The following is a 27930-nucleotide window of genomic DNA, read 5'->3' on the forward strand; positions in this document are numbered from 1 at the left end:
AATTCTCAAAATCCTATACTTTATTCACAGTAGAACATAGAAAACATATCAAGTGTTTAAACTGGGACATTTTACTATTTCGTGAAAAATATTACCTCATTTTGAATCTGATGGCAGCAACACATCTCAAAAAAGACAGGGGCAACAAAAGGGTTGAAAAGTAAGTGCTAAAGTGTTAAAAAGGAAAAAAAAAAACCTGGAGGAATATTTTGCAATTAAGGGTGTTTTGTAACAGGTCAGTAATATGATTGGGTTTAAACTGAATCATGTTAGAGAGGCAGAGCTCACAAACACCAATCTGCAAAAAGCGGCATCTTTATAATGTGAAACAACTTCAGAATGATCTTCCTCAGTTACGAAGTATAAAGTACTGGCCATTGTAGGTTGAATACATGTTTTTCTATCAAAATGAAAAGTAGTCTCTCTTTATATGACATCCTTTTGTTTGTTAACCAATTTTAATTAACAATAATATTAGTAATTGTAATAATACATCACACCCACAGGTGTTTCTCTAAAGACACAGTTTAATCTAAGTGTTAAACATTAAAAAACATTTGATGATGTTGAACGTCAACGCTGTCTCTAAGACGAGAATCAAAGAAACTCCTGCTAAAAACAAAAGTCACTATCACGATTCCAGTAAAAAAAAAAAAACAACAACTTAGAAATGGTAGATGACAACATAAATGTATGAAAATGATGATTTTCAAAATTTACAGTTGTCTCATGTCCACATCATATTACAGTGACAGTTTTTAAACACTTCAGCCTAACATATCATTTTTTATTGACACAGATAGTCTCAGTTATTATTAATTTTAAAATTTTAAAGAAATTACCCAATTTCCTTCGGGATCAATAACGTTTATTGAATTGAACTGAATTGAATTGAAAGATTTAAAGAGATCAAGGAAAATTGTGGTTTAGCAAAGATACGAGAGTGAGAATTTAACAATCAATGGCAGTGAATCAGTCCACGTTTATGGTATCACATGTTGCCGTCGATTCAAAGTAGGGCTGCCACGATTAGTCGACAAGTCACGATTACGTCGACTATCAAAATCGTCGACGACTAATTTAATAGTCGACGCATCGTTTGAAGCTTTGTAAGATCACAAAAGACGCAGGAATAAGTAGTAGGATTTAAGAGTGTAATAACGGACTGAAACAGAAGATGGCAGCACTGCATGTACAAAGATGCCAGCTGCCGTTAAACCCCGAAGAAGAAGAAGTAGCTCTGTCCCAGAATTCATAGCGCAGCCCAGCTCAGTTTCCAACAATGGCGGCAGCTAGTTAGTTTTAATGTTACTCTTATTATTCTTTCTGGGTCACAAAATAAACGTTTAACATATTTTCAGGTGAGAATGTAGCTGTGTAAACCTCAAATATCTGCTCAGTTTATCAAGACACCACATATTTTCAAAAGCGCTCCGACGTTTTCAGAGACGTCTGTTACCCACTAGCTCGATAGCTAGCCGGGGCAAGGCTCACTAGAGTCGTGAGAACACCGGACTCCCGGCTTCAAACCCACCTCCGTCTTTCGCTACTCAGGTTAAACATATATAAGTCACTTAGATAACTTAAATATTTTATTGTTTGGCTTTTTTTAGTATTTTATTTGTTCCTGAGTAAATCGGTTTGGCTGAGATCAAAGTTATAGTTTTTACACAGCTGAATAAACGTCAGGCAGACAGCTGATTATCAGAAGTGTGAGATGCTCGAGAATATACTCCGGTGTCCCGTTATATGTTAGATATCAAGGAGCAGACGGCTGAGTTTATTAAACTTCACCTAAACAATCTGCAAATTTCATTAAAATTTAATAAACTATCATCTTGTCTTTATTTTTAGTTAGCACCTTAAACACTTAAAGCTGTAAGCTAATGATAGTTATATAAGAGCAGATGCTGCTGGTGCAATAAGCTGTAGTTTTACGTCCAATGGATGATGATCTGATTAGTCGACTAATCGCAAAATTAATCGGTGACTAGTCGACTATCAAAATAATCGTTTGTGGCAGCCCTAATTCAAAGCACCAGTTTTTGTTTTAATTTTCACCTGAGCAAAGTCCCCATATACATCTTAATCATATGTTACTATTTCTTTCCATGCTTTTTCCCCATTTGGGCCATTGGAACGGTCCAACAGTGCTAGCATGTTGTAATGAACCCTCACCTAACCACACTGAGAAAAGCACATAGTCCTCGTGTGTCACGTATAACTTTCCTTCCTGGTGTCAGGAAAACTTTAACCAGCCTTTTATGAATGATTTAACGTCCAAGGTAATAGCTGGCACTTAGATAAATTTCTAAATCTGGATTCTACAACCCCGGGTTAAAGCCATTACGGACTTTGGCCAAGAGGTTCAAGGTACGTAAACTGAACTGACTTATCTTTCATTGCAATAAATAATACTTTCATATTGTGGCACATGTGTGTTGTACTAAAACTGCACACAGAGTATTAGCCAGAAACTGAGTGGAAACTAGCTTGGGAATGAAAACAAAAATGGTAAAAAAAAAAAATTAAAAAAAGCAAACATCCATCCAGTTATACACTACAGGCAAGCATGCACAAATTCAGAGTTCATCAGTGCTTGCTCTGCTATATCAGCTTATTTACTGATGTCACTAATGCTTTTTCAGGGGTAGCTCCTGAAAAAAATTCAGGTTCACTTAACTCTAGACTATGTAAAACTGTTGTCTGAAAACTAATTGCAAAAGTCTATATTCAGTCATTAGCACTGAAAAGTTAAAAAGCTATGTGTTTGTTTGTGTCGCTACTCCTCCAGCTCATTTCCTTTTCCTGCAAAGAGAAGACTTCATGACAGAACAAAACGAAACTGACTGCTACTGACTGAGAACACCTACTGCAGCTCTTTTTGGACCACATTTTCTTCATCTTACTTGGAAAAAATATAATGACGTACACTTGAAAAAGATTTTAAAAATGCATGTAGTAAAGTTGGATTTCAAACCTTTACAATTTTTACTTTTAAAAGCAGAAAATTTGTTATATTTTTTAAGCCATTTCTGTCTCATTGGTTTATCACTGGATATGTGTCTTCACCATATCGTTCATTTACTCTGGCTTGCGTTACTCATTGCCAACTTGAATCCATTTTTCTATATCTTTGAAACAGAAGGCTTTGGATCAAATTTAATAGGCACAAAGCTTAAAAATATATTTTCCACTGTTTTCTAAATAGAAGGGTTACAAAAAGCACCATAGAGCTATCTAATGCCCAAACTGATACTGCCTAAACATTTTTTCACAATACCAGTGGGAAATCAAACAGAGGAATGAACCGGGCTCATCTTTTCTCTTTCTCCTCTGGCTCACCTACACCTCAGAGTCCTCTGACCTGCTCTCTGTGGCTGCAGCTGCCCTGTTAGCATGGACAACAGCAGCGTGAACTGTGTGAAACAGAAGGCTGCCCATGTCTTCGTCATTCTTACCAAAGAATTTTCCCTTCTGCAGGGTATCGATGAGTGAAGTGTTACAACAGGCAAGGAGCACACTCACGCCAATCCCTTTATATTCCTTGACCAGCCTTAGAAAAGCAGCCAAGCCTGCTGAATCTATGAAAGGGATTGCAGAACAGTCTAAAACTATTGTGTGAAACTCCAATTCTCTTTGGACCAGTCTCACTACAACATCTCCGTTATTTTTCTCTCCGTTCGCCTTGGCCTGCTTCGCAGATGCATCTTTGGCCTTCTTCTCTGCCTTTTTCCTTTTGGTCAGCTCAAAGAAGGGTTCGACTCCGACAGCTTTGTGGAGAGACTTGAGAAAAGACTCCTTATTGGCGTAGTACAAAGGAGCCTGGAAGCGGAATATTTGAACCCGAGATGGTGCCACAAGGTTCTTATACTCTTCCAAGTCCTCGTAAAAATCGGTGTCATCAACCCGGCCCAGGAGGGAGACCTGACATCAAACCCCAGAGTGTTGAGATTATTCACAATTACTTGAATCATTTTCCAATTATTAGTATAAGCATAATTTAAAATGACCTTATTTGCTTACCTTTGGATTTTGAGTCCTAAAGATGAAGCAGATCATGGAAAAGATTATTCCTACAAGGAGGCCCAGCTCCACACTGATCAGAGCCGTGGCTGACATGGCAACCAGCCAAACGATGGCGTCATTTCGGCTCGCACGCCACTTAGCCGGTACATCCCTGAACTTTCTCAGTGCCCCCCGAAGGCTAACAATTATGATACAAGCAAGCACACATTTCTGGAGAGCTTGGAAGAAAGGTGCAAAGAAGAGGAGGACAAGGAGGACTACCAGGGCACTGATCAGACTTGATACCTGGTGGAGATGGTAGAAGACAAACAGAGCTGATAGTTAAGGTTATGAAGAAATCAAATTACCACATAAATACTAACACTGCACACTTGACGTCAGGACAGACTTGAAAAAGGTTACAAGAAAATGTTTTCTCTCACAGGAATGTTTGAGCAGGATAATAACGTGGAGGTCTGAGCTGTCACCAGTGATGAACCTAACCCTGGGTAATCAGACTAAGTCTTGGCAATCAGCAAAAAAAAGAAAATAATCAATCTAATTGACATACATCAAAAAACATTCACATTTTTTGCAAAAAAGTCAATTTAGGTTAGGGTTAGGGTTATCACCAGTGATGACTTACAACTCAGAGGGTATTCCCCAAGGCATTTTTAGTACGTCACTTGCTTTCACCAGCAATTTCACAACTAAATGTAGTGAGAACACTTTTTTCCAAGATCTTGAAGTGAGAGATTTTAGACTATTCCTTCAGGTCAAAGAAGAAATGTACCTGTGTCTTGCAGCCTGTGGAGTCCTTCACCATTGTTTTTGCCAGTGCTGCACTGGTGGTGAATGAGTGGAAGAAGGAGGGAATGATATTACAGAAGCCGATAGCCAGCATCTCCTGGTTGGGACGAACGGTGTAGCCATGTTTCTTAGCAAACATTTCAGACAAAGACACCGTGAAGGCAAAACTACAAGACAAAAATAATATTTTTGGTGAATATTTAGGTTTGCAAATTCATCTCACCTGAGGTGAGGATGTTTTCTAGCAACTTATCAAACAGGATTTAACGGATCAAGAAGGCTTTTTAGAAAGTTCAGCAGTTTGAAGAATCTAACTTCCCATACCACTTTCCTTTAAAAAAAATGCAAACAATAGAGGTGGAAATGACCTTAGGTATGTATGTTTTGAAAGGAAAGCCCAGTCAAAACTCAAAGTCGTGCATCCCGTCCAGACAATAATGTGGCTACTGATATGTATCTGTAATAACTAAGATTAGAGGCACATGTTCCTGCAAAGTCAACCTGCTGTTAAACTGGTTTCACTTTACCTAATGACTGCCAAAGGAATGGCATCCAGCACCACACGGGACATCAGACTAAAGCCGGGCAGCTGGGGAGGCATGAACCCTGTGGGGATGTGACCAGAAATGCTAGAGCCATAACGGCTGTTCAGCTCTCCAAAATGACTGGCTAGTGTAGCTCCGGCCACTACTACAAGCTCAGTGGGGAGAGGCATCTTCAGACGATCCTTATAGCGTTCCTGAATCTCCTTTGCTGCCACTGAAATAAAAATCCATGTTAAAGAAAATTTTTTTTTTCCAGGTTACATTATATTGAGTGACGTATCCAAATGTGACTGACCTAATATTGAGATACAGATGGCACTAGTGATGAGGTCACACAGGTTGGTCTTGTGAATGTTGGAGAAGATGTTGACCCAGGTAACGACTACTGTGCCATAGCCCTGGTGACGTGGAATCTTTAAACCCAGGAGGTATTTAGCCTGCACGGTCAGGATGGTGAAGGACGCTCCGGTGGCAAAGCCATCGAGCATGGGAGCCGAAAGGTAAACTGAGACAAATCCCAGTCGAAACACTGCCATCAAAACCTGCCGAGGAGACAAGGATGTAGAGGAGAGAAAGAGTAAAAAAAAAAAAACACGCTGGTTTGTTAAGTGGCTGCAGGTGTTTTGATCGATTTGCGAAAAAGGTTCAAGTTAGAAGCATATAGAAACCAAAGTCCAGTGTGACATGTGTGGAAATTTAAGCCCAAAAAGGAAAAGAATAAATACCAGAAAACTGGAAAAATTCTAATGCAATAGCTGTGAGATCATCATCATAATAATGACCCTTCCACAGAAACACATCGTCTAACTGTGCTGTATTATTTTACCATCCTTAATTAAAGCATTATCACTGTAGTAGGATGAAACACTTGGCCAGGCTGCATACATTGTGTGAAAAAGTAATTACTCCCTTGTTAAATCATGAATTAACTGTGATTGAGCCCATTTTTTGAAAAACCAAGTTCAATTTCAGTAGCTACACCCTGACCTGATTACTAAGAAAAATGCAGAATAAAAAAATACCTTCAATAGAACCTGTCTGACAAACTGAAGTAGGCTGAAAGAGCTAAAAATGAAATGTATCATGCCACAATTTAAATACATTTAAATAAACAGCTGAGAATCAAAGTCATTGATATCTATCAGGAAGTGTCATAAAGCCATTTCTAAGGGTTTGGTACTCTAGCAAACCACACTGAGAGCCATTATCCACAAATGGAGAAAGCTTGGGATAGTGGTGAACCTTCCCAGGAGTGAACGGCCTACCAAAATTACTCCAAGAGCACACTGATGACTCACCCAGGAGACCACAGAAGAACCCAGACTAACATCTAAAGAACTGTCTCAGTTGCCTCAGTTAATGTCAGTGTAAATGATCCAACAATAAGAAAGAGACTGGGTAAAAATGGCATCCATGGGCAGTGAAAACCACTGGTGACCAAAAAGAGCGCAAAGGTTCATCTTATCCGGGTCGCTGCTCGTGCGGTCGACAGGCCAGTCAGCTGATTCTGATTATCAAACAACATCCTGACCATCCCAAAGACTTTGGGGACTTTTTGGAAGGTTTGAATCCCATTATATCTGGCATAAAACTACATCCGCATTTAATAAAGAACAGACAAACATGGTGGTGGTAGTGTGATGATCTCGGGCTGCTTTGCTGCTTAAGGATCTGGGTGACTTGCTGTAATTGATGGAACTGAATGAATTCTGTTCTCTACCAGAAAATTCTGATGGAAAATGTCTGGCCATCAATGTCTGTGCCCTGAAGCTCAAGGATACTTGGGTTATGCGGCAGGACAATGATCCAAAACACAACAGCAAGTCCACCTCTGAATGGCTCAAAAATGACAAAATTAAGTTCTGGAGTAGCCTAGACTTAAATCAGATCGAGATGCTTAACTAGGTTTAAATCGGTTATTCATGATCAAAACCCCCAATGTGGCTGATTTAAAATGATTTTGCAAAGAAGAGTTGGCCAAATTCTTCCACAGTGATGTGAAAGACTCATTGTCTGTTATTGCAAATGGTTGATTGCAGTTCTTGCTGCAAAGGACTGCAAAACCAGTTATTAAGTTTAGGGTGCAATTGCTATTTTGCACAGAGTCAGATAGATTTTAATAACTTTTTTTCTCTTTATTAAGTGAAATCAACGTTCGTAAAACTACATTTTTGTATTTACTCGGGTTATCTTTGTATAATAATAAAATATGTTTGACGATCAGAAACATGAAACTGCAACAAATCTGCAGAAAAATAAGAAAACAGGAAGAGGGCCAACACTTTTTCATAGCACTGTATCAGTGTGTGCATCTTGCCAACAAAGGTGCTTGAAAAACAGAATACGCAGAAAAACAATTGTGTTCTTTACCTGGTAGACTCCAGCCAGGAATGTAACAGCAACAGCAATGCTGATGGCGTAACACTCCTTCCCACACTGCATACCCATTAACTCCACAGTGTGAACTTTAGTGACTGTGAGGTTTATGCCCAGTGTATCATTAAGAACATCAATATTAGACACTGCTGAGTCCTCACTGAGGTCAAAACCTGCCAGGAACACCTCCCTATCCACCACCTGTAGAAAAAAGAAAATGACAACATAAAATCTTTAGCTGCATGCTTAACATGCACGTGGGAGATTGACCAGATTCTGATTTATTACCTGTCCAATCATGAGGCTCATGAGGCTGAAGATGCCTACAGACACATGCCTGGATGTCCCCATGAGGAAGTAGATGATGTTAGCATAAAACGAGGTGTATAGGCCATATATGGGCTCCACCCCTGCCAGCAGGCAGTAAGCAATGGCCTGTGGTACCAAGATGATACCTACAATCATCCCAGACATCACATCACCCCAGACATACTCTTTAATGTTGTATTTAGGCAACCAGCGCATCACAGGGAAAAACCCCGACAGGGTGGATCGGATTCTGGGCACAGAGCAAGTTACAGCTTGCTTCAGCTTTGATTTAAGGACTGACACTGCAGGCTTTCGCTGGCGAACTTGTCGCTCCAAGAGAACGGGTACGGCCGGTGGGGTTTCTGTGGTGTTGGCAGCTTCCTCCATGGTCTCAGAGAGGAAGAAGAGGGAGCACAGTGTAAGGAAAAGGGAAGCGTTGACGATGAAGTGGTCAGCTTTGCTCCTGCGAAAGAGAGGGACAAATACAGTTTTATATCCAGTGATTCCTACTTGAGTGCATTGTTTGTAACTTTGAGGTCTAACAAATTTGTTGACGGCTGTCAGAATGGTCCATTTAAACCATTTTCATCCAAAAGTTCAGCTTGGACTCCATCTTTTAAGGATTCCTTAAGTCACAGTTCTCATGACATGCAAATGCTGTTCTCTGTAACGGTCCCACGTTTTTGTGATGACATAGTGTAATTTTGCTGATGTTTTTTCTTTGTGCATTCTTCCACGTCCTTTAAACTGCTGATTCAGAGCTCTGTGTGAGAATGTTCACTCGGGGTTATGAATTAACTTAACACTATCTTTCTTTGTAAATAAACTAACAACAGGGCAAGGGTTAATTAGCTCCATTGAAAAGCCATGACAAGATGTGCCATTAAGTTAAACTTCCTCACTGTCTAGAAGCAAACATACCACACACACACACACACACACACACACACACAAGATTTAAATACAATATGGACAAGGTTAAATTGTGATATGATGTAAGGCACAAGTCAAACATAGCTTATCTTATACCCCTGCACTCTTTTATTGTGGCTATGCTGGGGTTGAGTGGGGACAAGGTTACTGAAGACCAAAGCGATGGGAAATTACTGACAATGGCCTTATAAACACAGAACAAAACATGACTGCAGTCGTTATAAAATGATCCCTGGTGCTGGTTTTGGAAAAGAGAAATATAAATGGAAAGGAAAGCCCATGTGTTGGATAGACCTATCCAGTAGTGCCTTTCCCCCCCAATAACAGCTAGAAAAGACTCCAGCCCCACATGCAACTCTAAATTGAGTAAGAGGTTAAGAAAATGAATGAGAAAACTAAGGTTTGTCTAGTTGGAAGCTTGCATTCATTTGAGTTTACTTTGTCATATCTAACATTCCAATAGTTTAGTGGATTCACTCATGTGCAAACCATTACAGCTCCCAGTAGATGAAGCCTAATGACTGTGGTGAATTTCATATTTTGACTTAGTGCAACACTGAGTTAACGTTTGGTATTTTTAGTGAAATTTATTAAAAACTATTACCATGAAAATTGTTTCAGGGATTCAAAGGACAAAGCCTAATCTTACGGCTATCATGTATGACTTATCCTTATCCTTATATTTTATAGCCTCCAAATATGTGAGATTCCCAGACAATTAATCCAAATGTGTTTTGACACATTTGTTCAGTGAAACGTTTGAACAAATATGAATGAAATTTGCAACAGCACTTACATCATCAGGTCATTTTAGCAATATTTTAACCATATTTGATACACTTCAAGCACTTTTCTGACTCAAATCTACTGCCAATTTAGAATCACCAATTAAGCTAGCTCACATTTCTTTGGACTGTGAGAGGAAACCTTAAGGACAAATATGCAATCTCAGCACAGAACCAGGAAATGTCTTGCTGTGAGACAATAGAGCTAACAACTGCACAAACATGCAGTCCAAATGCCTGCAGAACTTGTGTTTTGCTCTGTTTAGCATGCTAAAACTAGCCATGATGAAAATAAAATTGAAATTGTCAGTATGAGCTTGCTAGATTCTTATTATCACCTAGCTTAAAGTAGGCATGAAACACTATACATACTACGCTTTAGTACATGAATTCTAACTCTAAAATTTGTCATAGGTTTTCAAGTTGCAGTGAAACTGGGTCAAAAGTGTCTAAATGTAGCATAGCAACATATTTGTCCCAAAGCACAGAAGGTCACGAGGTGGTTGATGGGCTAACTATTACACCACATACAATAACTAACTCAAAATAAGTCAAATTAAACGAAAAAAAAAAATGCTTCAGGTACTGTTTTTGGTTACAGGGATGAATGAAAAAATTATCCACTATCTATCCAGGTGCTGCTATAGCTCACCTGGTTAAACAGTAGTGATGGGTCGTTCGCGAACGAAATGGCTCTTAGAGCCGGCTCCTTATTGCGAGCCGTCACGTGGGTTTTTTTTTTTTTTCTCTCACCCTCTCTCTCGCACTTTTTTTCCGCTTCACTCTATGGGCTCAAAATGTGGTCATAAATATTTTGTACTTGTAAAAAAGATTTGTATGTGTAAAAAAGATTTGTGTGTGTGTAAAAAAGATTTGTGTGTGGACTTAGCCCAAAAAAACCCCTGCAAGTTACAAGTACGAATTTTGACCCTATTTTTCTTCCTTTCATCTGATTGGTCAATGTCATGTCAATCACAAATGTAACAATCCAATCAGAGAACAGATGGGTTTGGCTGTCGGAGGGGCACTTTTTTGAACTGCAGGTCCTTGAAGGGTAATACAGTTTGAAACTGGAGGATCTCTATATAAATATCCGATAGCAGCTAGGTCCCCTAACTTTCAGCAGCTGTTGAAAGGATAAAGTTGTGCTATATCAGTGGTTAGAAATACCATTATTACTTTAGGATTAGTTTAACACAAAGTCAGGGCTGACCCGGGACCATTGCTGTGAGTCACAGTGCGCAGCATAAAAGTCCTTTCACATCGGACGCAGGATGTGCTGCTAATGCTAACGGCTAACTAAAAGCAAAGGATCCAGAATTTGTTGCGCTGGCTGCTGGGCTCTGTGGGTTTTTGCAGCAGCTCTACCTGTACTAGATGCACCTGCTCCTTGTCTTTTCTATCTCTGACTTTATGTCCTCTACAAGAGTTTCTGTTTTTTTTGCTGGTTCTTCAAATGTTCAATAAAAACATGTATGCTAATTCATAACGAAGAAAGCTTTGTAATGAAGACTGTCATTTCCAAAACACTGCCCGCCCCCACCCCGCGGTCCGCAGCGCTGTTGAAAAGGCTGTGGAAGTCCCTATATTAAACACGTAGACCTGTGACATAAAAATCACCAAACTCGGACGACCACAGACTGTTTTCCTTCGTGGTGATGAAGGAAAACGCTGGGTTGGCATGTAAAAGGGCATTTATTCCCTTCAAAGACCTGCAGTTCAAAAAAAGCGCCCCTCCGACAGCTAAACCCATCTGTTCTCTGATTGGATTGTTACATTTGTGATTGACATGACATTGACCAATCAGATGAAAGGAAGAAAAATAGGGTCAAAATTCGTACTTGTAACTTGCAGGGGTTTTTTTGGGCTAAGTCCACACACAAATCTTTTTTACACATACAAATCTTTTTTACGCACACACAAATCTTTTTTACACATACAAATCTTTTTTACGCACACACAAATCTTTTTTACACATACAAATCTTTTTTACGCACACACAAATCTTTTTTACACATACAAATCTTTTTTACGCACACACAAATTCTTTTTACACATACAAATCTTTTTTACGCACACACAAATCTTTTTTACGCACACACAAATCTTTTTTACACATACAAATCTTTTTTACAAGTACAAAATATTTATGACCACATTTTGAGCCCATATCACTCTGCACGCGAGCCTTGTGCTTTACGCTGGGCGGAGGGGGGAGGGGCGGTAGTTACACTCAGTAGCACAGGAACAGAGCCAGAGGGAGAGAGAGAGAAAGAGAGCCAGGGACAACAACGTCACATTAGAAAGGTATAGTAATCATCCACAACTATTTTCGGTTGCAGATGATAAAGGATTCAGAAAGTTTATTCATGCAGGTCCATATGACAGAGAATATGCATGTTCTTTTTGTTTTCATATTATAATTTATATTTAATTGTGTTGTAGTTTGCAGTGTTTTGTGTTGTTTTCACTTTAAATTTGTAAAAGGAAAAAGCTGGAAATTTAAATAGTTAAAAGTTGAAATGTGAATAGTTGATTTTTGTATTATATGATTTATTTATTACATTTTATGTGGAGTGAATAAATAAAAGTATATTTACGGTGGCCCCTAGAGACAAAGCACATACAAACTCCAAAACACGTACAAACTCCAAAACACGTAAAAACACGTACAAACTCCAAAACACGTACAAACTCCAAAACACGTAAAAACACGTACAAACTCCGAAGCACGTAAAAACTCAGAAGCACATAAAAACTCAAAACAGGTACAAAAGACAACAGAAGTGCTCCAGGATGCTGGGCACAGTGTTGAGCTTTTGTTATCTTGTGGCTACACAAGCCAGCAAGTACCAACGACCGGATTTGGTGTGTGGTAGTAACAGGTAAATGAACTTTTTTTTAAATTATTTGAATATATATGAGTGCCTGTGTATAAATACACAAACAATACACACATGCTTTCAATTGTGTAATTTAAGTGATCTAGTAGCTCTGCTTTGGAAGTTCAGTTCATGCTAGAAATGTGTTTTGAAGTTTGTACGTGTTTTGTCTCGCATATATTTATATATAAACATATAAATAAACCCACTTTTTTTTACATTAGTAATTCCTTTTGTGCATAATTTTATATTATTGTTAATAATAAATTAATTAAAGCAACAAAACAACCTGAAGAGCCGGTTCAGAGCCGAAAGAGCCGGCTCTTTTTAGTGAGCCGAACCGAAAGAGCCGGATCTCTAAAAAGAGCCGGAAATCCCATCACTATTAAACAGTGTGACTCTGAAGTGCTGTACTGTATGCTTGTCAGTTTTCTCCCCAACAAAAACAAAAAGGTCGACGAAACGTCGTCACCTGCAGATGCCTTTGGTTTCATTCTATAATACTGGACTTATTTTTCTACAAGGTTTGAACTTTGAGAGTGTTTAAACGAGAGAAAGTGTGAAAATGTTCATGCCTGTCTGAGAAAAGTGTATAAAGTGTGTAGTGAGGGGTTTTACAGCCTTAAGACATCTATAGTAATTGTAAAAAATAAAACTGGCTACTTCGCAGATTTCACTCATTGCGGGTTATTTTTAGAACGTAACTCTCACAATAAACGAGGGACCACTGCAATAAATCATAATTAAACTGTATTGTCCCTTTTTAATCATTGCTTCTTAAGCAGCAGACGGTTCATTATCGCTGGCTAGCTATTTCATAAATGAGGACTATGTGGAGGACAGGGTTTTTTGAGCTAGGTGTATTAGTAGGCCACTCTATGTTTGATTTTTCCTCCTTCAATGTCATCAGGATCGGCTCTGACCTATAAGCAAAGCATTATGATTTCACAGTTTTACAGGCTTATTAGTTACTCAGCATTTTGACTGCGTAGGTCTTAACATTTATTGGAATGAAGCCTCAATACTATTTACTGAAGTGTTAAATTAACCAAACCTCTAATTTTTAAAAAACTTTTTTGTCATAAATATCTAGGGAAGATTATCAGAGCTTTGTCGCTTGTAAACACATAATGTTCAACTAGCTTTTAAAAGCCATTACAGTTGCACAGAGTATAATTTATATATAGATATTAACTTGTCAGCACATTCCTGGTGTTCAACAATACAGTAGCAGCAGCGCTGCAGCTAAGATAACATGTCTCAGAAACCATAAAAAAACCAAGTGACATGTAATCTGTCTGTGCCATCAGAACGCTGACATGTGCTGTGATTTACTGTAGACTTCCTGTGGCAGCGCTGGCTGTTATGTAGTCAATGGCTTGATAGGAATTGTTTATCTTTTATATATTTGCTGTTTTTGTTTCTGATTAGTTTTGCTCATATTTAACTTTTATGTTGCTTTTTATTAAACTCGCTGTCTCTGGGTAGTTTTGTTTTGTGATCAAAAACTGTTCAGGCAGCACAGAATCGGCTCCTTTGAAGCAACAAACAAGTCTATGTTCATGTGGGTATCATAAATCTCACCTGAAGTTTCTAACTGATAGAAGTGACAGGAGATAAATTGTGACCTTTCTCATTGACGAAAAACACATAAAAAGAAATCAAGAGCTGCCTTGCTGTTTGCTTGGTAGCTCACCCCCGCCAGCAGATACAATCTGTTAAGATTAACTGCTTTGAGGAATAGGACTCACACTGAGGACCCAAACAAATTTAGTTCATTTAGTTCAGTGTCAGCCCCGAAAAGCACCAAAACCAACTGATTGAAGGTGTGACAGTCAGCCGTTTCTAATCAATGTTTTCTGCCTTTAATCATGTGATGAAAGCACTTCTCAGCTGCTTAGAATTCACCTTGGAGTCCATCCCAGCTGTCATTTAATCTCAAAATATAAATTTGTGTATACCACAAAAAGTGACTAAATTATGCCAGGTCTGCATATTATGTGCATACGCAGAAACTTTCATAGTATTGCAGTGGCCTAAAGTACACAGATAGAAAATGTGGCATTCCACATAATGAGCACTAAATCTGAGGTCTTCCAAAGCCAACAGTCCTTCTGCAGGCAACTTGTGTTGAAGCTAACCTCAAGTCAGAGAACCGGCATTTTTGCAAGTCATTACACTCGTTTAAGTCAGGCTCCAGAATTGTTTCACACAGATGTGATGTCAAAAATGACAGCGAGGATAACATCTAGAGAGAAAAACACTGAGTGAGCTAAAATGTCACACAACCGCTCCATGCCAGCTTAGCGCAGTGTAATTTATCATTAATACCGCTGAAACATCTCTAATCTGAAATGGGTGGAACTAAATAAAACACCTTTCTCTGTGGTGTTCAAAACCTTTGCAAATGGGGAATAAATAATTACAAAAACTCCTGAAATAACACAGACATCTGTTCCCTGCAGACTAACTACTTTGAACTGTGCTTCCCAGTGAAAAACAAACTCAGCTTTCAAAGCCAGAATTTCCTCTACGTCCAAATCCAAATTCGTAGAAAAGTTCCAGTCAGTGAAATATAATAATGCACTCACCTGTAGAGTCACTGGCACAACTACAAACAGCCGTCTTCACTGTGTCATATTTAAGTCAACTCTGAGTGTATTTTTCTCTTCCTGTCCTCAAATCTCAGATGTCATGCAAGCAGTCAGACCAGTCGATGTGAGAGCTGAATATATATGGTGAGATAAGAGCAGCGCTTTGTTCCCTCCCTACTGGGTTGATAGCTGGGAGTGGGTGGGTCTTGTATTTATATGCGAGTGTGTTTGTTGGCAAGAGGTTAAATTGAGTCAATTTTTTACTGGATCACAGTGTTTATCCACTCTGTTGGATGGCTCGGGCCGTGATTGTGTTTGCAATGTTAAAATGGACCTAGACTCTGTGTCAACATATCCATAGTATTTAAATATATCTTGTAGACAGAGTGGATTACAAGTCAAACAGAACCTAAGGTGTGACAAGCAGAGAATTGCTGTTGGGAAACAGCTTTCCTTAAAATAAACTCATGTCACCTGTGAGTTAAGTGGTCTTTGCATAATGATTTAAACAATGATTTGTTCCTATATGACTGGATTAAAAAACACAAAGCACACACAGAATGAGTAACATTGCACCAATAGCGTATGAATTAGCACCTTAATCTAATCTGAGGTTATATCAGCTATTTTATAAGGTACAAGGTTCGGTAATTGATTAAAGTTCTTAATACACACACATATAATCATTTAAAAATAATTCAGTATTGTGTAATATAAAGCAAAATCTGACATGGTAGTATTTTTTTTTCCATCAAAGCACATTTAATTAGGATTTACAATAAATATGGTATTTGTGCTTCCGGATAAAAAGGCATTAGTATCTTACTAACCAATTTACATGTGTTTTTTTCGAGTCATAGGCAACTGCAGGTGTCAAATTGCTTCATTAGCATGTAAATCTTCCACAGCGATTGTGAATCCCTGTCACTAGAGAAGGGAAGGCAACACTTTGCCTACATTTGTCAGAGATCTTGATGAAAATAAACATATACATACTGTTTTACAAGGCGTTACCTGCTTCGCGAAAGCTGTAAAAGCAAAACCAAAAAGGCACCTGGGAGGTGGAAAAACAAATTCAGCAGTCAAAATGTGCCAACATAACATTTAGCAGCAGTGCGCACGAACACTGAAAACTTTCAGTTTTAGTGCATTGACTGAATATTGCAGAGAAACTGTGACACACCAGCCCTTTACAAGCTGAAGTACCTATACTGACTCAGTAGCTGTGTTACTGATTGAATCAGTAGCTTTTTAAAGGCGATCTCGCCTGATGGGGGACTGTGAGAGTTGCTCCAGGCTCAAATGAGATTACTTGGTTACTCTGGTTAAAATCTTTCTAAAACGATCAGGAAAACAGTCCTGGTATCTTTGCACTGAGCTTATTACACTTTAACAGGTTAAACCAGCATTTCTTAACAGCTATGCAGCTGTTCCACTTCATACCTCATCACTGTATTCCAAGGCAGTGCACTGTGAAGTGTGAGGTCGTGTGGATGAGCAGTTGTTATATTTCAGCTTAATCTGTTTTATATTAGCAGCTCATTCCAATAAGCTTTTGCATGTGAGATGTTTATGAAACATTGGTGAATTGCACTGTACAGAGTCTGCAAGTGTGGCATTAAGCATTTATTAAATAAACTCAATCACAATCCTGGGACACCAACTGATCTCAGCGTTATCGCACATCAGCTAACAGCTGTCCTGATGCCTTTTCACACATCCACTTGGTGAATCTAATTTAGGTCCAATATTTAAGCTGCTCAAGTCTTAATGCTGCCGTGCATTTGCAAGCCAGCCCGGTCCTGCTCTAAATGATGTTTCTGACCTAATCAGATAATCACAGTATCAATTGTCATTGATGCCTGTACCTGTCGCTTTTTCTTGGTCTCAGCTGGTAGAAATGCCGTCTTCTGATCAAATTAGTGGTTCGCTTTGCATTTTAAAGTTTCCATGGACAAGATACAGAGTCTGAATATGACAGGTGTTTGATGGCACAGAAGTTCTGTATGAATGGTTGAACGTTAAATGTAGTAAAAAGTGATTTGAGTTCTCAGAGTAGAAAAACATTTTATAGAATATTGGGAAAAATAATGTTTTCGTAGGACCTTGATTAATCGATCAAATGATTAACAGATCATGAGTTTGGCAGTACCAGCGTTCAGTTGCTGTATGTGTCTTGGGAGTATGAAAAGGGGAATATTGGCAATTAATGACCCATGCTTACACAGACACTCGGGTGTGTCTAAATTTATCTAAACTCACAGGTGAAAAATATTCAAAATAGTTGCCAGTCTTCCCAGGAGTGGATGTCCCAGCAAATCTACCCCAAGGTGAGATCACAGAAATTGCCAAAAAAAACAAACAAAAGCTACATTTCAGACTCTGCAAACTATTTTATTACATCAATGTAGGACTGTAAACCTCAATACAATTGGGTAGACAAAACAGAAAGCTGAACATGACATACTGCTAATAAGACCATTTAATAGCCACACTTTGTCACATAGCTAAATTCAACATCCAAACAGCCTCCAGGGATGTTTTGCTGTTTCTGTTGCACCTGTGACCGAGGGTTTCTAATATGAAGATAAATGCTTGGCAGGGCATGAGGGGCCAAAACTATTAAGCCTATTTTGAATGAAGAATTTCAATCTAAATGTGGACTGAACAAACCCGAGGATATCGTTAATGAGAAAAACGATAATGGGGGGAAAAGCAATTGGTAAAAGCACTTTAACAGAGGGTAACAGAGCCTTCATGCATTGAGTACATGAAATCCACAGAATTCCACAGGAATAAATTGGCATCCAATAAATGTTAAATGTCCAAATGTAGCTGTACAGGAAATAGTGCTAACAATCGTCATCGAACCACTGGATCAACATAAAACATGTGTTACGACAATTACAGTGCTGTGCAAAAAAAACCTCTTCTTGAGCAACCCTTCATTTCTTTATATTTTGCTTCCAAGGAGCCAGACTTTCTTGTGATTTTTAAAAATGGTTGTGAGCAGGCTTTCTGAAGGTCCTTCAGAGTTCTTCTTTAAACATTGGCTGCTTTTTCACTGACTTTCAATCCAATCTTTGCACCGATAATTTTCAGAGGAAACAGATTTGTTTGTTAAGCTACTTATCACTGACCTTTGAATCATTCAAACTTGAAAAACACACCTGAGTCTAACCAGTGTTGTTTCTACACATAAAAAGAACCAATTTTAAATTGTATCTTTAGGAACTTTGTTACAAACATTCTCAATTTGGTCACTTTTCTTTTTGTTCAATCTCCAAATAATGCCAAAGAAAGTGGCAGGCCTAAAACTATCTGTAGCAGATGAACAGTATCTGAAATTCATGACCTTAAGAAACAAGAAAAAAGACTGGACACCGGGGTGGATCTAGAGAAATTTTCTTAGGGTGGCATGGAAATCAGATGGGGTGGCAAAATCAAAGCAATTTCTTCACACGTATGCAGGTGTTACTTCTGTAATATGTACTATATATGGTTAAAATACATCAAATAGAGCAAGTATAACCAGTTTTCATATAAATATAGTCTGTAACTTTCTTATTGGTTTCAGCCCAGATAATTAGACACTTGATTATATAAAAAGGTGAATTTTGATTTTGAGTACTGTATAATCTGTGTAATAAATAAGCATGTAGCCCAATAAGAATAAAATCAAGAAAGCTACACAACATGAGGTGGATCAGTTAGAAATACAAGTCTAACTAGAAGTCTAAGTTTCACACTATTTTGGAGCTTTTGTCTTTTTTATTTATTTTGTATATATTTTTTTGGAAATAATCAAATTGTTAAATGCTCAAATGTACACAAAATGTCAAATATCTGCACTGTCATGAACAAATGTACCTGTTTTTCACAAAAATTCCAAACCCCATTTTTATAATAATAATAATAATAATGGACTGCATTTATATAGCGCTTTTCTTTTTTTTGATTTATTAGTGTATAACACTCACCATGGCATTTCAAGAGTGCAAGGAAACATATGTAAACAAGAAATAAAGCAGTTTCAAATGCTATGGGCTGAACCATTTTTAATGGTGGGTGGGGATAACATTATGTAATATATTCAGTTATAGAATTTCTATTCAATGTTAATTGCAGCTAAGCTCAATATGTTAGCTTACTTTAATAAACAACACTGCCATGTGCAAAACCAGGGTGGCACTAGGGATGGCTAGAGATTAGGGTGACACATGCCACCACAGTAGATCTGCTCCTACTGGTCACACAGCCTGAGAAGTGCATCTGTTGATGCTAAAAATCAGTGGTAACAGGTCTTATAGAGTGATGACTTTGTGATGATCCAAATTTGAATGTTTTTTTTTTCAACTCACAAAGAGAAGGAAGTCAGATAAGAGGTACCACAGAGGTACCATTGTATTTTAGAGCATCCTGTAAAACACAGCAGAGGCTCTGACATGGTTTGGGGCTGCATGTAGAAAACTCGAGTCAAATTTTGATCCATCATGCAAAACCAAGTATCTGATTGATAACAGCTTCATTTTTCCACATGACCATCATCCCAAACACACTCCTAGTGCACTAAAAACAGGCAGTAAAAACAGGCATGGATTGGCCTTCCCTCCCCACAGCCTGGACCTGAACATTACTGAGGCAGTTTGGGATCATGCTGACAGAGAACAGAACAAAAGACAGTCAATATTAAATAAAAAGCTATAATGTTCGTTCAAGAAGTCTGGAGAACTTTTCCTGAAGACGACTTCAAGAAATTACAAGAAAGCTTGCCAAAGAGGGTTCAGGCTGTGTTTAAAGAATAAAGATGGTCAAACCAAATACTGACTTTCAAGTTTGTTAGCAATGTACAAACTCTGTTTTTGGATAATGTACTGTATTTCCGTGTAATTTTGCCCTTTAGAAAAATCCTTGCACTTATTTCCCACTTTAGCTAAACAAAATGACACAAGAGCACTCTGAGTGCACACCGCCCCTCCCAGAAGGGCAAGAGTTATACTAAAACAGTGATGTTTATGATGTTTTTATTACAACATGCTGACGTTAGTCTGTTTTTATTACAACATGCTGATGTTAGTCTGTTTTTATTACAACATGTTGCTGTCTGACCCATGACTTTGAAACATTACATACCAAATTGTTGTATTTTATTATCTTTACCTCTGTGATTGGAGCCGAGTTGCTCTCGCCATGCTGTACATGCTCGCTCCATATTTGTGATAGATTACTCGATTTTTTTTGTCTAGGTGAACTTTGACCTTGTCCACTAACAGTGAAGTTCAAGGTCAAATGCTTAGCCCGTCAGGGTATTCATGTCTCCCACGGCCTAGTATATTGTCATTAAATTTGAAGACAATGAATAAAAACACTGTGCGTAATATAATGTTTTTACTGATTTTCACATTTGGTGTGACCTTGATTGGTTTCACCAAAATTAAATCAGCTTGAGCTGTTACTGACAAAATTTGAACATATCTTAAAAACTGAGCACACTAGACTGCTAACAAACAAACATACAGACAAACAAACATGACCGATTACGTCCTCCCTGCCTCAGGGGTGTGAATGAGGGGTGGCTAAATCATAGTATTTATATGTTGTTTTAACAACAAAGGAGCTCTGAAGAAGTTTTTATGTAATCAGGTGTTGAAATTCTCCAGTAAAACAGTGCAATGATAACATAATTGGAATATGTCAAACTTTTTAAGATTCTGTAGCTTTTTTTTTTTTTTTCAGATTAATTGTTCCTGAGGGACAAACATGCAAATTTTGGCACAGATTGTTTGTTATCTGCTTGTTGCTGTTATCTAAATAAGTCTGCAAGGGATAATAAATAGGGCTGAAATTCACAGTAAAGGACACTGTGTCTCTCTGTGTGTGCAAGTGTGTGGGTGTGTCCCTCAATGCATTATATGCTAGACTGAATGGCATATTTGTCAGTGAGATGTGGCAATTTGCTTCTTTATCTTCACTCAGTCACTATTGCGCTGTTGATATTGCACTCGTCTTTGAAGTGACAGTTTCTTCAGTCTTGTAGCATTTGTTTGTCTCTTTCAGTAAAGACCCTTATCTTTTTCCATCTGAAAGGATTACTGCACTGCCCCTTTAAATCCACCGGCAGCATGCATATGTCTGCAAGCCTGCTCCACCATCTACATGCTTCATCATGCTTTTCGGACACAGTCTTGGTTAAACACAAGCAATGTGAGGCAGGACTTACCCAGAGCGAAAGAGCTTGAATGTGTCCTGAAGGCAACACTGGCCATAACTCCCTGAGTCCTGCCTCCTCGTTCACTATCAGTCTGTTTTCCTCTGTACTGTTGTCCACTTTGCTGCTTGCTGACAATATCTGGCTTCTTCCTGCTTCCTACTGCAAAGCATGATGGGAGCAGCAGCCCCTCTTGTCCGTGGAGAAGAGCCTGGCGGGGGGATGGGGAGAGAATATGAGAGAAGGAGGGAGTGAGAGAGGGGAACCGTTGTCTGTGGATGATGGAAACCATGGTAACTAAGCTCCTGCTAGTGCGTGTGTGTCTGTGTGTGTGTGTGTGTGCATATTAGTAAAGATGATGCATTTTGAGTATAAAATTTCATCATATTTCAGTATTATCATAAGGGAACAAACAAATCCCGTTCTTTCCTATTCAGCTCATAAACACAGCTCATATTTACACTGTCATTAATTTAACTATTAATGATGTCTTTTAAATAACAGATAAAAATATTCTGTGCCTCTCATGATCATCTGGAAAAGGGGCAGAATTATGCTCATTTCCTGCTTTAAGAGCTTAGTGTTGTGATTAGTGTGATTCACTATGTGAAACAAGCTGTTTTAGCTCCCTTCTCTCTTGCTTTCCTTCAATAACAGCAGGTTTGAACAGCAGGTGAAAGCAGGTGACAACAACCTTATTATTAAAACAATACAGGGTGGGCCATTTATATGGATACACCGTAATAACATGGGAATGGTTGGTGATATTAAAGTCCTGTTTGTGGCACATTAGTATATGTGAGGGGGCAAACTCCTCAAGATGGGTGGTGACCATGGTGGCCATTTAGAAGTCGGCCATCTTGGATACAACTTTGTTTTTTTCAATAGGAAGAAGGCCATGTGACACATCAAACTTATTGGTAATGTCACAAGAAAAACAATGGTGTGCATGTTTCAACGTAACTAATGTGCCACAAACAGGACTTTAATATCACCAACCATTCCCATGTTATTACGGTGTATCCATATAAATGGCCCACCCTGTAGTAACCGTATATACTGTTGTGTGTACAAGAAATCACACGTTTAGGATATCAGGATAGAATGAAAAGTCATCTGGTCCTTATCAGGTTTTGAAATATTTACATACAACAACACATGAAATATTCCACCTTTCCATTATTTAAATGAAGTACCAATCCTGAAGCAGTATGTGAAAAACAGGGACACCCAATGCACTTGAGTAACTGAGCACCAATGAGTGTGAGTGTTGTGAATTTGTTAGTCTGGAGCATTCCAAGGAGGACGATTATCAGCAGTGAACTTGCCCACTGTTGCTTCTAAGAGTATAATTAGACTGTATAACAGTCTAATTATAACAGTATAAAAAGACTGAATAAGTATCTCCTGTTTGGAAGGGATGCCAGGAGAAAGTATCTTCTCAGGTTAGGTGGAGACGTCTAGCAATATCACACAAATACAGCAGCTGTCAAACCTGGTGGTGGTGATGATTTGGGCTTGTTTTGAAGTCGCTGAGTTGAAAGTGAGCTCGTCTGTATACCAAAGTATTTTAGAGTCAAATGTGAGGTCATTTCCTTGGGCCAATATTAGGTCACCCAACAGGAGAATGATTTTAAGCAAATCTTTAACTGAAGGGTTGAAAATGAAAAGAATCAAGCTGTTGCAATGGCCCAGTCAAAGTACAGACTTCAAGTCGATTGAAATGATGTGTCGAGACCTTAAGAGAGCTGAGCCTAAACAAACATCAATATTTAAAAACCTCAATAAACTGAAGTAATGTTGTAAAGAAGAGTGGGTCGAAATTCCTTAACAACAATGTGAGACTGATAAAGTCATAAAGAAAACATTTGCTTCAAGTTATTGCTGCTAAAGGTGGTTCTACAAGCTAATCAATCATACACTGTGGTTAGTGTTTTGTAGGACTGCAGAGAACACTTATTTCTGGAAGAAGCACCTGGTGAGACAAAGGTTTGTGTTATACACATCAACTGATATCCTTGGATTTCTGTAATCAGGTTAATTAATTTATTTTTTTTAATTTTTAAAGCATTTAATCCAAGTGTTCCTAACCGTAGTTGTTGCATCTGGGTTGCTAACGAGAGCAGCCACATTTAACTGCTTAACTGCCCTGTCAAAACGTTAAACAGTAATTTGCCACAAGTCCAAAGTTACATCTTGACAACCTCATGGCACTACATCACCTTCTCTGCACCTTCAGGATTTCTCAACAGTTGAATGGATCCCACAGAAGACACTGATGGATTCATCCAAAGGCTCCGTCAACTACATTTTAACTCCATTTGTCTAGAATTAACCATTGTCCTGGGATGTAAACGTTTAGGGAAGATTAGCAGTTTATGGAAGGTAACTTGAGTTTTAGAGCCCCATGCACAAAGAGCCATTGTGGTGCTCCAGTACAACCCTTCTTCAAACTTCCCTTGAATGATGATAATAATGTTTCGGTTAAAAAGTTACCCAAAACAGCTGTTTGCTGACAAAGCACTAACATATCAACCGATAACCAAAAGACCTAGTTATTTATTCTACACAGGCAAAAGGTGAACTCCAAGCATGTTGTTTATACTGTTTATAAAGTGGAGCATGCAGAAAAGAGACACGCACCAAAACACATGTCATCAATGAATAATAACTGAAATATGCATAAAGAAAGAAATACATGCCTAAGCAATATCACAAAAGTCTTAATAAGCTCATTTCTTTCTTTCTTTTTTTCTTTCTTGCATTAATTCATTCATTTTCAAAACATGCTCTTTGGTAGAAGTTCCTCATTCCCATTAATTCACCTCTTGGCTCACTGATTGCACTTGTACCTTTTAGATTTAAATGAATGCAAACAAGACTCTACAACCACTGATGTACATCAGACGGAAAGAAATGTTTGCTACTTTCTTTCAGTATGAAAGACATTTGTGCAGCGTGAAAGAAGACACGATAGAGAACATGGAGCATAAAAGCCTGTTTGCAAACACTGGGAAACATGCATGAAGTGACTTAAAATGTTGGTTAAAATGACTGTTTATAAGGTTGGGGAAACCTGCAGTCAGCTGAGACTAAAGAAGTCACTTGGATGAGTGACAAAATGTTTCTCCCACTCAAAATGCTATGTCCAGATGAACAGAATCAACCTTTTGGGATGCATGAAGTGACTTTGCAGTTTGGGCTTTGCTGCAGAACCATGCTATTATAACGAGTGCAGCTGTGCGTTGATAGCAAGCCTTTCTCTGTGTGAAAATGCCTTTATGATGTCAGAGGAAAAGGGTCAGACTGCAGCTGATGAAAGGCAAGTAACTCAAATAACCATTTGTTACAAACAAGATATGCATAAAAGGATCTGTGAATGCACAACATGCCAAACTGAAGAATGTGGACTACAGCAGCAGAAGACTACACCAGGTTCCACTCTTGTGTGCTAAGAAAGGAAACTTACACAAGATCATGGGAAACAAACAGGAAAATGGAAAAACATCACCTGGTCTGGTGAATCTTGATTTCTGCTGTGACATTTGGATGGTACGGTGAGAAGATACAGGCGTGGATCCCTCCTGACTTGTACCAATGGTTCCTGTCCTGTAGTATCAACTGTGCTTTAAATGCCACAGTCTTCCTTAGCAATGTTGCTGACCACGCTCATCCCTTTATGATCACAGCGTCTAATGGCTCTTCCAGCAGGATGGCATGGACAACATCTCTAAGGAGTGTTTCCTGCATCTTGAATCACAAAGAATTTAGGCAGCTTAGAAGCCAATAGGGGTGCCCCGGCCCATTAAGAGCAATCTGTGCCTAATAAATTGTCAGGTATATTTTATAAAGTGATATTTGTGTTTAATACAATGTGGCGTAATGGCCTGAAGAGCACAGTCAAAACTGATTTTCGGCTTTATCAGTTGTGTGTATATAGATTTTTCAGCATTTGGTCGCTTATTACTTACTATTACTATTGTTTTGGATTAAATATAGACTTAAAAATTATTTAACAATCGTTGAATTTGGATTACACTCCTGTGAGATTTCCATTTCATACCTTAATAATAATAGTAATAATAATAACAACAAAGCAATCATAAAAAGATAGTTTAGCTTAAGTTCCAGCGGTAGACTTGTAGCTCATAGCACTTATCATAGTGATGGAGGCTTTTCTGTGTTGGAAAGCTGACACTTATAACAGGCATGATGCTTTTCCTGTCAAAATCTGAACAAACAAACAAACAGAAGCCTTCCCCCCCCCTCAGTAATATGAACTCCTACTCTACCCGCTGAATAGAAAAGCCCATTACAGTTAGTCGTGTTGCGACGACATCTGGTGGTATTAAGCAGGAAGTCTATGAGAGTCTCTGATTTCTGCTTTCTTTATCCCCATCCAATTTTTCTCTGCACTGCACCAGTCATTTTCTAAACTTTCAAATCCATTAAAGACATCTACACTCCGTCGCTTTATAAGACTAATGGGGAAAAACAAGCCCCCTCACCTGAATTGGCTCATCTGTTGTATTCCAAGTAGCACCGTGTGTCGGTACTAGTTTTTGCTGCGCAGCTGGATGTCTTCTGCTCATCTTTTACTTGGCTTGAAGAAACAACTGTTTGCGTTTGAGACAGGCCTGGGTGGTGCTGGTTGTGGCTATGCACTGTTCTTTAGCCCAGTTTTCCCAATAGAAATTACCTACAAATTTGCCGAACCAGTGGGATTTGTTTTGAGCTCTGATAACAGGGGGCAGTAGAGAGCCCGCTACAACTCGATGTACACGATGAGTAAAACTTGCTGCATGTTAAAGTAAGATTTGTGCTTCACTGAAGGAATTTTCAAACTCTTTTTTTTGGTGTTATGAAAGAAAGTACTTGTTGTTTGAGACTAACAGGTTGGTTGAGCAGGAGCATGTCTAATAAGCTTAATGAACTGCTTAAAGCTAGCTTATTTAAGTTTTTCCAATAGGAACCATGTGGGACTGCTTCCCAATGAATGAAACACACCTAAAAGTGGCTCTTGGGGCCGTGCTTTGAAGTTAACTCTAAGATCTTGCCTCCATGTGGAAAGAGTGATAAACCCCCATGATGAGGTACCACATTTTATATCCTCAAACAAATTGTTTTGCGTTGTGCAGGCCTGTTTGCTATAAGAGATCAGACCCTGAAACAAAAACATCTATTTTTTTTCAGTACCATAGATGGAAGTATAAATCTATGTCTTGTTAGGTTAAAAATAATGTTCTGTTCCTGTGTTAGCTTCAGATTAATCCTCGAGCCAAATGTTTTTAGAAGACCGGGTCCAGCTCTGGCACTGTGGTGCTATATGAGCCAGAGCCTTGAGATCTCCAGGTCTTGGACAGGATATAATCCCAGAAGAATTGCAGTGGAGTCAGAGAGTTGTGAGAAGGCTCACAATATAATGAATTCACCATTTAGTTAACAGCCAGCAAACTCCCAACCTAAGTCATTTGTTTTGTTTTTTCTTTTTTTAGCAGCACTGGGAATGATTGGAGATATTCAGGTTTGCTGTTACCAAACAGGATTCTGATGAGGGGCTTTGTGTGTAATTACTGCCTACCACCTCCAACAATAATGAAAGCTTGTTAAAAATGCTTCAGCCTCACAGAGAGCCTGCTTTCTCATGCCGGCTTGCTGAAGAAAGGATCACATCACAGAGCTCAATTTGGGACAAGTGAACATTCAATAGAAGGCACAAATACTACAATAGGCTTCCCCCTGCCAAAATCTGGGGGAAAGAGGACAATCTGCTTAAAATACAGACTCTAAGGACCATATATGTGTGTTTTCTTTCCAGCAGAAGATAGATCTTAATGATTTCAGCAATCAGATGGACTATATAAAAGAGACAGAGCTAAAAGGAGCTTGTCTATTGGATGTTATTCTGTTAGGTGGCCAAAAACACTACCAAGTAAACGCTAATGTTGCCTGGTGCAGAGTCAATGTGTAAATAAACCGCTCTTTGTTAACATGTGCAACATATGAGCCATACTGTATATGACAAATCTATAAATTTTTGTTTACACCTTGTTGCAGATTGGAAGTCAAAATGTTTAAAATTCTTTCATTTCTTGGCATCTTTATCACGTCTAATAAACATGAAATACATGGAGGCTGTGAACTGAGAAGAAAAAGAAAGAAGAGGTGTTAACTGATGCTTTAAATGCAGAAGGACAATATAACGCAGATATTAGTGATGACAGACAGTAGGCGGATAATAGCTTCACGCCTTTGTAAGTCAAACTCAAAACTCGCTGTGATAGATGGAGACCAACTTAGACAGACAACATGTGGGCTAAACTTAGAATAAACCTTGGAATCAAAGGAGTCTGGAAAATGTAAAGGAGTCACCAGTGGTGCCAAACTGTACTGCTTTTAGTTGTTGTTTTTAAATGTAGGCACTATGTCACATCAACTTGTTTTCATATGTTCAATTAGACAAAATTAGTACTAATAGGT

At 38.6% G+C, this 27930-nt stretch overlaps 1 protein-coding gene across 2 annotated transcripts; it reads right to left on the reverse strand.

The window, feature by feature from the left end:
• Positions 1-27501, reverse strand: slc26a1 (solute carrier family 26 member 1). 2 transcript variants are annotated; one of them, XM_084934887.1, is made up of 9 exons: positions 25959-27501; positions 21463-25200; positions 8028-8511; positions 7734-7940; positions 5659-5905; positions 5346-5577; positions 4802-4985; positions 4027-4314; positions 1-3927 (listed from the first exon to the last, which is right to left on the reverse strand). In XM_084934887.1, exons 3-9 carry the CDS (start codon positions 8433-8435, stop codon positions 3346-3348), a joined length of 2148 nt encoding a protein of 715 aa, XP_084791013.1. In that variant the 5' UTR covers positions 8436-8511; positions 21463-25200; positions 25959-27501; the 3' UTR covers positions 1-3345. The 2 variants fall into 2 exon arrangements, with proteins under 2 accessions (XP_084791013.1, XP_084791014.1); XM_084934888.1 differs by having other exon boundaries at positions 21463-21661; positions 24962-27501.
• Positions 27502-27930: the final 429 nt, after the last annotated feature.

The sequence above is a fragment of the Perissodus microlepis genome, chromosome 7 (genome assembly GCF_051167445.1).
Source record: "Perissodus microlepis isolate ML-2025 ecotype Zambia chromosome 7, ASM5116744v1, whole genome shotgun sequence".
In the NCBI taxonomy this organism is placed as follows: Eukaryota; Metazoa; Chordata; class Actinopteri; order Cichliformes; family Cichlidae; genus Perissodus; species Perissodus microlepis.